This window comes from Capra hircus, chromosome 21 (genome assembly GCF_001704415.2).
Source record: "Capra hircus breed San Clemente chromosome 21, ASM170441v1, whole genome shotgun sequence".
Classification (NCBI taxonomy): Eukaryota; Metazoa; Chordata; class Mammalia; order Artiodactyla; family Bovidae; genus Capra; species Capra hircus.
The window spans coordinates 58,561,801-58,576,082 of record NC_030828.1 but is presented as its reverse complement, the minus strand read 5'-3'; the positions used below and the strand labels follow the sequence as shown (position 1 = coordinate 58,576,082).

General features: G+C 43.6%; 1 protein-coding gene across 2 annotated transcripts in view; it reads left to right on the top strand.

The window, feature by feature from the left end:
• Window positions 1-14,282, top strand: part of SERPINA14 (serpin peptidase inhibitor, clade A (alpha-1 antiproteinase, antitrypsin), member 14) — a 33,754-nt gene that overhangs the window by 5,651 nt on the left and 13,821 nt on the right. Inside the window, exon 1 of one of the 2 annotated variants that reach the window (XM_013973196.2) lies at window positions 7,616-7,717. The exons of the other annotated variant lie outside the window; for it this stretch is intronic. Coding sequence (XP_013828650.2) covers window positions 7,715-7,717 — 3 coding nt within the window. The 5' untranslated portion in view covers window positions 7,616-7,714. Of the gene's footprint in view, window positions 1-7,615; window positions 7,718-14,282 lie in introns of those variants that run through there. 2 annotated transcript variants of the gene reach the window in all.

Below are 14,282 nucleotides of genomic sequence, written 5' to 3'. Positions count from 1 at the left end.
GTGGATTTGGGCCATGATGCGGAGGATGGAGACAGGGCACTGGCTGGAAGGGAATGTGTTGTTGGTCATAGTGGTTTGTCTTACTGGACAAGACTTGAGCATATTTTTTAAAACAGACTTATGGTTACCAATCAACTCTGAATATTCATTTGAAGGACTGATGCTGAAGCTGAAGCTCCAATATTTTGGCCACCTAATGTGAAGAGCTGACTCACGAGAAAAGACTCCTTAATCTGGAAAAGACTGAAGGCAAAAGGAGAAGGGGGCAGCAGAGGATGAGATGGTTGGACAGCATCACTGACTTAATGGACATGCATTTGAGCAAACTCCGGGAGATAGTGAAGGACAGAGAAGCCTGGTATGCTGCAGTCCATGGAGTCACAAAGAGGCAGACACAACTGAGCGACTGAACAAAAACAATGGTTACCAAAAGAGGGGGTTAGGGATAAATTAAGAGTTTGGAATTAATATATACACACTACCATAAATAACATAGATAACCAGCAAGGACCTATACTGAACTATACTCATTATCTTAAAATAACCTATAAAGGAAAAGAATCTGGAAAAAAAAATAGATATACATGTATGCATAACTGAATCACTCTGCTGAGCCCTTGAAACTAACACAACATTGTAAATCAACTACACTTCAGTAAAAGAAAATAAAAAAATAATTTTTTGAAAAGCCTATGGCAAGGACTCAGTTGAGAAGTAGTATTTAAATTCAGAAGAGGGGGCTGTAAGGCTCCTCATCAAACAGACACAAAACTGTGAAACAAAAAAAAAATGCTGAATTAGATAAGTGGAAATGGAGAGAAACTTGCACTTTTCAGAAATTTGCAGATAGATGGGGAAACAGTGGCTGACTTTATTTTTCTGGGCTCCAAAGTCACCGCAGATGGTGATTGCAGCCATGAAATTAAAAGACACTTACTCCTTGGGAGAAAAGTTATGACCAACCTAGACAGCATATTGAAAGGCCTAGATACTACATTGCCAACAAAGGTCCATCTAGTCAAGGCTATGGTTTTTCCAGTGGTCATGTATGGATGTGAGAGTTGGACTATAAAGAAGGCTGAGTGCTGAAGAATTGATGCTTTTGAACTGTGGTGTTGTTGGAGAAGACTCTTGAGAGTCCCTTGGACTGCAAGGAGATCCAACCAGTTCATCCTAAAGGAGATCAGTCCAGGGTGTTCATTGGAAGGATTGATGTTGAAGCTGAAACTCCAATACTTTGGCCACCTGATGCAAAGCTGACTCATTTGAAAAGACTCTGATGCTGGGAAAAATTGAGGGCAGGAGGAGAAGGGGACGACAGAGGATGAGATAGTTGGATGGCATCACCGACTCAATGGACATGAGTTTGGGTGGACTCCCGGAGTTGGTGATGGACAGGAAGGCCTGGCGTGCTGCAGTTCATGGGGTCGCAAAGAGTCAGACACGACTGAGGACTGAAATGAACTGAACTGAACTGAATTTATCATTTGTCCCGTCAGACAGAATTTTCATATATAGTTATGCAAAAGTTGTTAAGTATTATTTCTGAGTATTAAGTAGCAATCTGTCCATTATTAAAATTAGTTACATCTGTTTATGAAAGGTTATTAAACCATGAGGTGTTAGTCGCTCAGTCAACTCTTTTCGACCCCATGGACTGTAGCCCACCAGGCTCCTCTGTCCATGGAATCCTCCAGGCCCACCAGGCTCCTCTGTCCATGGAATCCTCCAGGCAAGAATACTGGAGCAGGTTGCCATTCCCTTCTCCAGGGGATCTTCCTGTCTAAGGGATCGAACCCGGGTCTCCTGCATTGCAGGCAGATACTTTACCGCTGAGCTACCAGGGAAGCATTAAACCATAGCATGTTCATTTATTTACTTACTTTTTATTTTAACTGTGCTGGGTTGCTGGTGCTCAGCTTCTCCCGGTGGCCACTCTCTAGCTGTGGTGTGCAGGCTTCTCATTGTGGTGGCTTCTCTTGCTGTGGAGCACGGGCTCTAGAGTGCATGGGCCTCAGTAGTTGTGCACACGGGCTTAGTTGCCCCATAGCACATAAAATCCTCCCAGACCAGGGATCGAACCCTTGTCCTCTGCATTGCAGGCAGATTCTTAACCACTGGACCCCCAGGGAACTCCAAGCTTCTGATCATATTCAATGCCCGCCCCCCATCCTTTCAGGCACTCAAGCTAAAAACCCTGGGATCCTCGCTGATCACTCTCTCTTCTCCAGCCCCTCATCCAGTCCACCAGGGAATCCCAGTAGCCCCACTTTAAGAAATACCTGCAGTCTGGTCCCTGCCCCCCATCTCCATGACCCCCAGCATCTGACCGTGGCACTCAGCAGCTTCCAAATGACAGCAAGAGCGGTCTGGATCCTGTCCTCTGATTCTTCAGAACCAGAGCTGCAGGGGGTGCAGAGACTGCTCCACCCTCCTCCCCCCACTTCCTCCACCCTCCTCTGCCAGACAGGGTATTCGGGCTCCTTCCTTTTTAGATTCTGGGGGTGCCAGTATCCCATACCACATCAGATGTGCTGCTACTGCTGCTGCTGCTAAGTCGCTTCAGTTGTGTCCGACTCTGTGTGACCCCATAGATGTCAAATGTGCTAGGGAACCTTATGTTGTCTTTTCCAAGTTGTTTTCACAAAAAGAAATAGGGAGAAAAGAAAATAGCGTGTATTAACCCATATATAAGGAATATAGAAAAAAGGTACTGATGAGAGTTGGACTGTGAAGAAGGCTGAGCACCGAAGAATTGATGCCTTTGAACTGTGGTGTTGGAGAAGACTCTTGAGAGTCCCTTGCACTGCAAGGAGATCCAACCAGTCCATTCTGAAGGAGATCAGTCCTGGGATTTCTTTGGAAGGACTGATGCTAAAGCTGAAACTCCAGTACTTTGGCCACCTCATGCGAAGAGTTGGCTTATTTGAAAAGACCCTGATGCTGGGAGGAAATAGGGGCAGGAGGGAAGGGGACGACAGAGGATGAGATGGCTGGATGGCATCACTGACTCGATGGACTTGAGTTTGAGTGAACTCCAGGAGTTGGTGATGGACAGGGAGGCCTGGCGTGCTGTGATTCATGGGGTCGCAAAGAGTCAGACCACGACTGAGCGACTGGACTGAACTGAACTGAACTGAGCCTATTTTCAGGGCAAGAACAGAGACACAGACCTGGAGAACAAACATGTGGATCCTGGCGTGAGGGGAGGGGAGGGTGGGATGGACTGGGAGGCTGGCACTGACACACAGGCGCTCCACATGTAAGGTAGACAGCTGGCAGGAAGCTGCCGCACAGCGCGGGGAGCTCAGCTCCGTGCTCTGTGATGACCTAGAGGCGTGGGGTGGGGGCGGGAGGGAGGCTCCAGAGGGAGAGGATATATGTACACACTTCTAGCTGATTCACACTGTTGTACAGCAGAAACTAATCCAACACTGTAAAGCAATTATGTTCCAATAAAAAATAAGTATACAGTGACAATTTTTTTTTTTTTTAAAGAAAGAAAGGAGCAGGGACTTCCCTGCTGGTCCAGTGGTTAAGACTCCGTGCTTCCACTGCATGGGACCCTGGGTTTGATCCCTGGTGGGGAAACTAGATGCTGCCTGCCAGAGTGTTGCAGCCAGAGAAACACAGAAACAGTTTTTCTATCCAATCAGTACATCTCCCACACCAATCATTCCTTTATTGGAAAATCCCTTTTTGAAAAACCATCCATTAGGCTTATTAATGTGGATTTTGGATCCGACATCCCAGATCAACCTAACATTGATGCTAGTTAGCCAGAGCAAGCCAGCCACCTCTGTCAAATACTAGGTCCCCCTGAAGTGTCTATTACTAATGGGATTCCTCAGTTGTTAATTCACTATCCCTAGGATGTAAAATATATATATATATAATTGCCACCTCCCTCATGTCTGTGCTGAGTGTTTTAAAGGCATCATATAAACGCTTGACCACTCAAAATATTGGAACATCTGGCTTTTCTAGGTGGGTGTTACTTCTCCACTTGCCCAGTGCCCTGCCCAGTGAGTCCACGGGCAGCCATTGAGATGAACTGGGCACACACTATGGGCCAGACAGAGCGCTGAGACTGGGCCTACAACAAGGAACTAATCCTCCTCATAGTGCTTATAATCTTGGGAGGGGGAGATGCTGTAAGTGATGGCTCAATACAGCCTTTCACGAGATTTCAGGATAAGAAATTGGAGCTAGCGATGTGACTCAAAAACATCCTCCTGGGCACAAGCACTGAGAAAGCTCCCTGAGGGCAGTGCAGTCACCCCAAGTGGCATCTCTGCCCCCTGGGGAATGACGGCCACTGTGTGCCAAGGCAGGCAGGAGCTGGGACTGGGGGTGTGGCACCCATGTCCCCACCCACCCCCACCCCTGTGCTAGATGGATAACACGGCACAGGGATGACGAAGGTCGGGAAAGAGAATTTCAAAAGGTCCCCTGTTCCAGCTCCCAGTCACGGTCGGACACCCAGGGCTCCTGCTTCACTGGGTGGTCATATGAGCCAACATAGACAGTCCTCGGGACAATACCTTGCCGACTGTTGGCACCCCGTGAAGTCTACCCATTAATGTCATTGTTCTGACTGTTTCTATACCAGGAACATTTTAAAACAACAAAGATGTTTCTTTCTAGCTCCTTCCCCATCTGGGAGTTGAGAATAAAAGACACCTGTTTGTGCAGAATGTTGTCCTCCACAATATCCCTCACTGTCTGCCCAGCATCCTCCAACCCACTCCAGCTCAGGACCATCCGCAACCCAAGGGACCTTTTGCATTCTGCAGTGTGGGGCTGATCTCTGGTACTAATACACCCTCTACCTTCCCCAGCTCAGCAGATTCACAGGAAGTGTGTTCAGAGGCCCCGGTTTAAAATGAAATGCTACGGAACTTACTTGGGCTTACCACGTGGCACTAAAGGGAAAGAATCTGCGTGCAATGCAGGAGATGTAAGAGGTGCGGCTTCCATCCCTGGGTCAGGAACGTTCCCTGGAGGAGGGCATGGCAACCCACTCCAGGATTCTTGCCTGGAGAATCCCATGGACAGAGGAGCCTGGTGGGCTACAGTCCATAGGATCGCACAGAGTTGGACATGACTGAGAGACTTAGCACACAGGCATAGAGCTTATTTGTATCGATTGAAGCCGAAAATTAAAATCTGTCTGTACCAAAGAACAAAAGTTACTTAAGAAAGGAGGCTGATGTTGCTGCTCTCTGTAACAATGTCATTGCAGGGACTTCCCTGGTGGTCCAGTGGTTAAGACTTCACCATCCATTGCAGAAGGTGCAGGTTTCATCCCTGGTCGGGACATGCCTCAAGCCAAAAAACCAAAACATGAAACAGAAGCAATAATGTTACAAACTCAGTAAAGACTTTCAAAAAACGGTCCACATCAAAAAAAAAAAAAAAACCTTCACAAAAATATTATCATTACTGAAGATGAGAGGAAGTAAAGAATTTTTAAAAGCCCTTTTCTCCAAGAGTTTTCAACACATAATAGTCCAGGATCTATTACCATTAAAAAGAGATGACTGGCCAGGGGACTCTGAGTTAGGAGCGTGGCTCAGGTGTCGGGTGGACACCGGTGTGAATCCCAGCTCTGTCCCCCACTAGCTGTGTGACTGTGGGTGGGTTACTGAACCTCTCTGAGCCTGGGTCCATAGCTCTAAAACAGGAACAGCGAGAATGCTTCCTGCCTCGGTGAGACTGTTGTGAGGGTTGAATGAGACACCGAAGATCAGGTGTGATACTCAGTGTCATTCGGCATAGAGGCCGCCACTGTTGCTATTCAGTGTTCACAGGGGTCTGGGCAGAGGGAGGGCTAGATACTGCAGCTCTTCCTTCCTCTAGCTCAACCCCTGCTCCCCAATTAAAAAAAGAGGTGCCCCCAAGGGACCCACCACATACAGGCAGAGGCATGGCCCTTGGGAGGAAGTGGGGGCTTCTCTGTAAAGACAGGGTCCCTCAAAGGAATCTAATGTGCTCATTTGTTCATTTACTGAGTATTTGTACACCTGCTGTGTGCCAGCACAAAGGAGAGGATCACAAATCACATGCAGATGATTCCAAGATTTCAGACGGGGAGGAAACGAACCCAAGTATTTAGTGAGACACGGTCGTGAGAGGCGAGCATGGGGCATTGTAGGAGCTCACAGAGCCTAGCCCCACCCAGATGGAAGGAGAGAGGGTGGCTGTCAGGAAAGGCTTTCTCAAGGAGAGATCTGAAGTGAGTCCTGAAGAAGGAGCTGAGTTAGCCTGAGAAGGAGGAGGAGTGGAGACAGGGTTCCAGGCAGTCGGAAGAAGTGGCTGGCTCCCATGGGACTCTGAACCCCATAGAATGTCAGATGTAAGCCAGGAGAATATCATGTATTGGGTACCTACTAGGTACTTACATTAAATCATCAAGCGTGCTCAGTTACTCAGTCGTGTCTGACTCTTTTGCAATCCCGTGAACTGTGGCCTGCCAGGCTCTTCTGCCCATGGGATTCGCCAGGCAAGAAATACTGGAGTAGGTTGCCATTTCCTGCTACAGGGACAACCTCTCAGAACAAGCTGCAAAATGAATACTATTTCTCCACTGCAAAGGAGGGAGCTAAGGCTCAGAAAGATGAGTAACTCGCTCAAGGGGCCCCACAGACGCCAGCCAGGACTCTGGTATTCACCTTCAAGTCCTTGGAACCCCAGCTCATCATATTTCCTGTGTAGCCTACGGCCACTGCTCATCTTTGTTTTTACAACAATAGCTTTACTGAGCCCATAATTTGCGTATGAAAAATTCATCCGTTGTACATGTCTAATTCAATGATTTTTTTTTGTTCGTTCGTAACATTCTGCAGCATCATCTCTATCCAGTTATAGAACTTTTTTTCAATTACCAGAAATGTCCTCAAGCCCATTTTAGCCTGTTCTAGTAGGTGTTCTTGTTCCCAAAAGAGTGTGTGTGGTGGGTCCGGCTGCTCGCTGCTCAAAAGCCAATAAACAGGCCAAGTTGGTGGAAAGGAAAGTTTGCTCTATTTCAGATGCCAGCAACTGGGAGGCGGGGGATGAAGTATGGAGGGTGGCAGATGTCTGTCCAAAGGCTGACTCCCCCCTTTTGGTAACCATGGGGCAAGAGATTTTATACGTGGCGGGTGAGGGGAGGGGATGGGGGGACCTACAGTAGAAACAGCACCATCATCTCTGACAGTCATCTTGAACTCGGTCATCTGTGGTCTGACCAGCATCATCGTGGGTGTTTTAGGTACAGTTAATCATCAGTTCCAGGGTCTGTTTGTTCCTATTTTGTTGAGGCCAGTTCTCAGAACTGTAGCAGCTTATGTCACAGCTGCAGCCTGGTCATCGTGTAGCTAAAGTCTTCCACCTGGTGTTTTAGTATCTGTAAGACAGCTCACAGGATACGGCTCAGAATATTATCTTTAGTCCTTGAGAAGGAACTAAAGGTCCTCGACCGTGCTTAATGACTGCATTGTTATTACTTGGTCTCCTTTGGCTGTTTTCCTTTCTTTCTGCTTTTCCCATTTCTTTGATTAAACTCATTCTGCCATGCAAGTTATCCCCAGACAAAAGGCAGGCAGAGGACTTGGGGCGAGGGGGTTGGGGAAGCAAGGATCATAAGATCCTGCTGTTTCATCTTCAGCCCCAGGTCACCACTAATCCGCTCTTCCTAAAACTTTACCGTTCCTGGATTTATTACATTAATGATATGGTACGTAATCTTTTGAGTCTGGCCTCTTCTGCACTTCCTTAATGACTAATGATGCTGAGCACATTTTCATGTTCTTATTAGATATTCACATGTCTTCTTTGGTAAAATGTCTATAGACTCTTTTGCCCATTTTCAAATTAGATAGCTTTTCTCTTTATTATTATTTGTTATTCATTTTTATCGGGGTATAGTTGCATTACAATGTTGTGTTACTTTCTACTGCACAGCAAAGTGAATCAGCTATATTTTTATATATGTCCCCTCCTTTTTTAGATTTCCTTTCCACTTAAGTCACTGCAGAGCACTGAGTAGAGTTCCCGGTGCTATAAAGTAGGTTCTCATTAATTGTCTATTTTAACACAGTCTCAATAGTGTATATTGAGTTATAAGAGTTATGTGCATATTTAGGATGAAAGTCCCTAAGTAGATCTACATTTTGTGAAAATTTTCCCTAAGTCTGTGCCTAGTTGTTTCATTTCCATTATGTCCAAAACACCAAAATTTTAATGAAATCTAATTTATCAATTTTTTAAATTCTTGTCTGATTCATGCTTTTGGTGTTAGATCTAAGAAAACTTTGCTTAAATCAAGGTCACAAAAATAATTTCCTCTGTTTTCTTACAAAAATGTTATGATTTTAACACAAACATAAAACTAAGGCCTGTTTAAGTTGAATTTGGTATATGCTGAGTGGTCCCATCACTTCATGGGAAATAGATGGGGAAACAGTGGAAACAGTGTCAGACTTTATTTTTTGGGGCTCCAAAATCACTGCAGATGGTGATTGCAGCCATGAAATTAAAAGACACTTACTCCTTGGAAGGAAAGTTATGACCAACCTAGATAGCATATTCAAAAGCAGAGACATTACTTGGCCAACAAAGGTCCATCTAGCCAAGGCTATGGTTTTTCCAGTGGTCATGTATGCATGTGGAGTTGGACTATGAAGAAAGCTGAGCACCGAAGAATTGATGCTTTTGAACTGTGGTGTTGGAGAAGACTCTTGAGAGTCCCTTGGACTGCAAGGAGATCCAACCAGTCAATCCTAAAGATAAGTCCTGGGTGTTCATTGAAAGGACTGATGCTGAAGCTGAAACTCCAGTACTTTGGCCACCTCATGCGAAGAGTTGACTCATTGGAAAAGACCCTGATACTGGGAGGGATTGGGGGCAGGAGGAGAAGAGGACGACAGAGGACGAGATGACTGGATGGCATCACCGACTCAATGGACATGAGTTTGGGTAAACTCTGGAAGCTGGTGATGAATAGGGAGGCCTGGTGTGCTGCGATTCATGGGGTCACAAAGAGTCGGACACAACTGAGCGACTGAACTGAACTGAAATGAAAGACTCCACCTGCAATGCATAAGACCCTGGTGCAATTCCTGGGTTGAGAAGATCCCCTGGAGAAGGGATCGGCTCCCCACTCCAGTATTCTTGGGCTTCACTTGTGGCTCAGCTGGTAAAGAATCTGCCTGCAATGCAGGAGACCTAGGTTCAATCCCTGGGTTGGGAAGATGCCCTGGAGAAGGGAAAGGTTACTCACTCCAGTATTCTGGCCTGGAAAATTCCATGGGTCACAAAGAGTCAGACCTGACTTAGCAACTGAGCACACTCCCCATTTAATTATCTTGGCACTTCCTTTTCTGATATAGGTATTTAAAGTTGTAAATTTCCCTCTCAGCTGCTTTAGCAGCATCCCATAAATTATGATATGCTGATATTTTTGTTTCATTTAGTTTAAAATATTTTTACTTTCTCCATATCTTCTTTGAACTATGAATTATGCAGAAACACTTTGTTTATTTTCCAAATATTTATGGTTTTCTTTCAGATTTATTTCTGTTATAAATGTATCATAGTGAGACAAGTTGTTGTTTGATCATTAAATCATGTCCGACTCTTTTGTGACTCCATAAACTCTAACCCACCAGGCTTCTCTGTCCATGGGATTTCCAAAGCAACAATACTGGAGTGGGTTGCCATTTCCTTCTCCAAGGGATCTTCCTGGCTCAGGGACTGAACCCATGTCTTCTGCTTGACAGGAGGATTCTTTAGCACTGGGCCACCTGGGAAGCCCACTCAGACAACATACATCTTATTTCTCTTCTCAGTTTATTGTTAGACCTATTTTGTTGAGAAGACTATATACTATCCTTAATGGCTTTTCCCATCATTTTAGCCTATTTGTGTCTTTGAATCTAAGCTGTATCCATTGTAGATAGCATATAGGTGGGTCTTGGGTTTTTATTCAGCCTGAGAGTCTGTTTCAATTAAATGCAAAGTTTAATACATTTGTATTAATATATATTATTGATATATTTGAATTATATCTCACATTTTGCCAACCTCATACCCGTTTTGCTTTTCTGATCCTTATTTATTGCCTTCTTTGGGGGTAAGTAAACATTTTTAGTGAATCACTTTAATTTCTCTTTGAATTTTTTTCTTTTTGCTCTAGGGATTGCAATATAATCTTAATTTATCATAATCTGCTTCAAAGTAGTATTAACTTAATTTCAGTAAAATATACAACATTGAGCCCAATATAAGTTTCACATCCTTCCCTTCCTTTGTGCAATTCCATCACATGCTCAATCATGTCCAACTCTTTGTGACCCCATGGACTATAGCTCACCAGGTTCCTCTGTCCATAGGATTCTCCAGGCAAAAATGCTGGAGTGAGCTGCTGTTTCCTCCTCCAGATTGTGCTATTATTGTGTGTGTATATATATATATATATATAGTATGTATGTGCATGCATGCAAAGTCGCTCAAGCTGTGTCCGACTCTTTGCAAACCTATGGACTATAGCCCACCAGGCTCCTCTGTCCATGGGATTCTCCAGGCAAGAATACTGGAGTGGGCTGACATGCCCACCTCAAGGGGATCTTATTGTGTGTATATATGTTATAAATGCAACAACACATTGTTCTATTTATTGCTTTATACAATCTTATGCAATTTAGAGAAAATAATAATGAGAATATATATTTAGAGTTCTTTATATTTACCTACATATTTACTATTTTTGGTGGTGGTGGCAGTTTAGTCAGTAAGTCATGTCCAACTCTTGGCGATCCCATGAAGTGGGAACCTACCAGGCTCCTCTGTCCTTGGGATTCTCCAGGCAAGAATACTGGAGTGGGTTGCCATTTCTTTCTATAGGGAATCTTCTGGACCCAGGAATAGAACCCAAGTCTTCTATATTGCAGGCAGATTCTTTACCAACTGAGCTACAAGAGCAAAAAAAATTTTTTTTTAACCATTGTTTATTTCTTCCTCTAGATTGAAGTCACCATCCGGTATCATTTCCTTCCAATCTGAAGGACTTTCTCTAGTATTTATTGTAAAAAAAAAAAAAAAGTTTCTCTAGCAACTATTCTCTGAATATTTATTTATCTGTAAATGTTATTTTGCCTTCATTTTCAAAGGGAAGCTTTGCTGGAATTCTTTGTTGACAGGTTTTTCTTTCCTTCAACACTTTAACTATGTCATCCAAATGCATTTCCCCCTTCATTCTTCCTAACTAGAAGTCAACCATTAATTGTTATGTTATTCATTTACATGTGATAAGTTATTTTTCCTCTTGCTGCTTTCATGATTTTCCCTCTGCCTTTCAACAATTTAATTACAGCATCTAGGTGTGGATCTCTTTGGGCTTCTTGGGTTTGTAGATTAATGTTTTTCCACCAACTTTGAGATTTCCATCAGTATTTCTTCAAATATTTTTTCTACTCTTTTCTCTCTCCTTCTTCTGGGATTCCCATTACCCTTATGTTAATGTACTTGATCTTGTATCACTGGTCAATGAGAGGTCTATTCCCTTATTTTTCAGTTTTTAAATTTTCCTTTCTCTGTTCATAATGGATCATTTCTGTTGGTCTGGCTTCAAATTCACAGATTCTTTCTCCCACCATCTCAAATCTACTATTGAGTCCTTTAATGAATTTTTATTTCAGTTATTGTGCCTATATTCAAATCCAGAATTTCTATTAAAAATAATTTCTATCTCTTTATTGAGTTTCCCTACATTTTGTATTGCTATCTTCATTTTTCTTTCATTCTTTAAACATGGTTTCCTTTATTTCTTTAAATGTATTTGTTATAGCTGCTGTGCAGTTTTTGGCAGCTAAATCTAACATCTTTGGACACTCAGAAACCATTCCTATTGATTTATTTTTTTCCTGAATACGGGTCACACTTTCTTATTTCTTTGCATTTATCAAACATTTTTTGTTGTTGTTGAATACTGGATATTTTAGATAACATATAGTAATAACTCTGGATTCTGACTCTTCCCCTCTTGAGGGTTTTTGTTTTTGTTTGTTTAGAAATTTAATTTATTTAGAAATTTGCCTGGACTGACCTGTGAAGTGTGGTTCCCCTGCAATTACTGACCAGTGGTGTTTCTTCTCAATCTTTCTTTATTTTTAAACCTGCTTCTTAGAGGTCACCCTGTATCTGAAATGCTTTTTATCTCCATTTATTATGTTTTTCTATTGGAATATAATTGTTTTTTTCTTTGGGATGGTTTTGGTCACTGCCTCTTATATGATGTTATGAACCTCCATCCATAGTTCTTCAGGCATTCTATCAGATCTAATCCCTTGAATCTATTTGTCACTTCTACTGTATGATCATAAAGGATTTGATCTAGGTCATACCTCAATGGCCTTATGGGGCTTCCCTGATAGCTCAGTTGGTAAAGAATCCACCTGCAATGCAAGAGACCCCAGTTCAATTCCTGGGTCGGGAAGATCTGCTGGAGAAAGGATAGGCTAGCCACTGCAGTATTCTTGGGCTTCCCTTGTGGCTCAGCTGGTAAAGAATCTCTCTGCAATGAGGGAGACCTGGGTTCTGTCCTTGGGTTGGGTTCCCTTCCCTGGAGAAGAGAAAGCTACCCACTACAGTATTCTGGCCTGGAGACTTCTAAGGACTGTATAGTCCATGGGGTCGCAAAGAGTCAGACACAGCTTAGCAACTTTCACTTCACTTCACTTCAGAGGCCTACTTCTCTTCAGTGGTTTTCCCTACTTACTTCAATTTAGCTCTGAATTTTGAAAAAAGGAGCTCATGATCTGATCCACAGTCAGCTTCCAATCTTGTTTTTGCTGACTGTATAATTTCTCCATCTTTGGCTGCAAAGAATAATCAGTCTGATTTCAGTATTGACCATTTAGTGATGTCCATGTGTAGAGTTGTCTCTTGTGTTGCTGGAGGAAGGTATTTGCTTTGCCCAGTATGTTCTCTTGGCAAAACTCTGTTAGCCTTTGCTCTGCTTTATTTTTTATTACCTGCCTGTTACTCCAGGTATTTCTTGATTTCCCACTTTTGCATTCCAGTCCCCTATGATGAAAAGGACATCTTTTGGTGTTAGTTCTACCAGGTCTTGGAGGTCTTCATAGAACCGTTCAACTTCAGCTTATTTGGCATTAGTGTTTGCACTAACTACCCCTCTTAGTGGTAGTTCTTTGGCATAATTAATTTGATTACTGCGGTATTGAATGGTTTGCCTTGGAAATGAACCAAGATCATTCTGCCATTTTTGAGATTGCACTCAAGTACTGCATTTCAGACTTTTGTTGACTATGACGATTACTCCATTTTTTCTGAGGGATTCTTGCCCACAGTGGTAGATGGTCATCTGAATTAAATGCACCCATTCCATCCATTTTATGTCATTGATTCCTAAAATGCCAGTGTTCATTCTTGCCACCTCCTGATTGACCGCATCCAATTTACCCTGATTCATGGATCTATGAACATTCCAGGTTCCTATGCAATATTGTTGTTTACATCATCAGACATTACTTTCACCACCAGACACATCCGCAACTGGGTGTCATTTCCGATTTGGCCCAGGCTCTTCATTCTTTCTGGAGCTATTTCTTTGCCTTTCCACAGTAGCATGTTGGACATCTACTTTGGTACAAGTTGACCTCTTCTTTGGTATAATTGTTCTTCAGTTTATGGGTCACCTGCCTGGTGGCTCTATGGTAGGGATAATAGCAATCTCCTCCAAGAAGACTTATGCCAACATGCCATGTCTCCCAGAACTGCTGCTGCTAGTGCCTCTGTCTCGACGGCAGGCCACTGCTGACTCGCCTCCACAGGAGACCACCAAACACTCACAGGCAGGTCTGGCTCAGTTTCTTGCAGGGGTCACTGCTCCTCTACCCTGGGTCCTGGTGTGCACAAGGTTTTGTTTGTGCCCTCCAAGAGTCTCTGGCAAGTATAGGGTTTGATTTTAATATGACTGAGCCCCTTCTGCCATCTCATCGTTACTTCCTGGTCCTTGGATGTCAGGTATCATTTTTTGGTGGGTCCCAACATCCTCCTGTCGAGGGTTGTTCAGCAGCTAATTGCAAATTTGGTGCTCTCACGGGAGAAGATGAGCCCTTCTACTCTGTCCTCTTGGCATGGGTTCATTTCACACGCTAGCAAGGCAATGCTCAAAATCCTTCAAGCTATGCTTCAATAGTACATGAACTGAGAACTTCCAGATGTACAAACTGGATTTAGAAAAGGCAGAGGAACCAGAGATCAAGTTGCCACCATTCTTG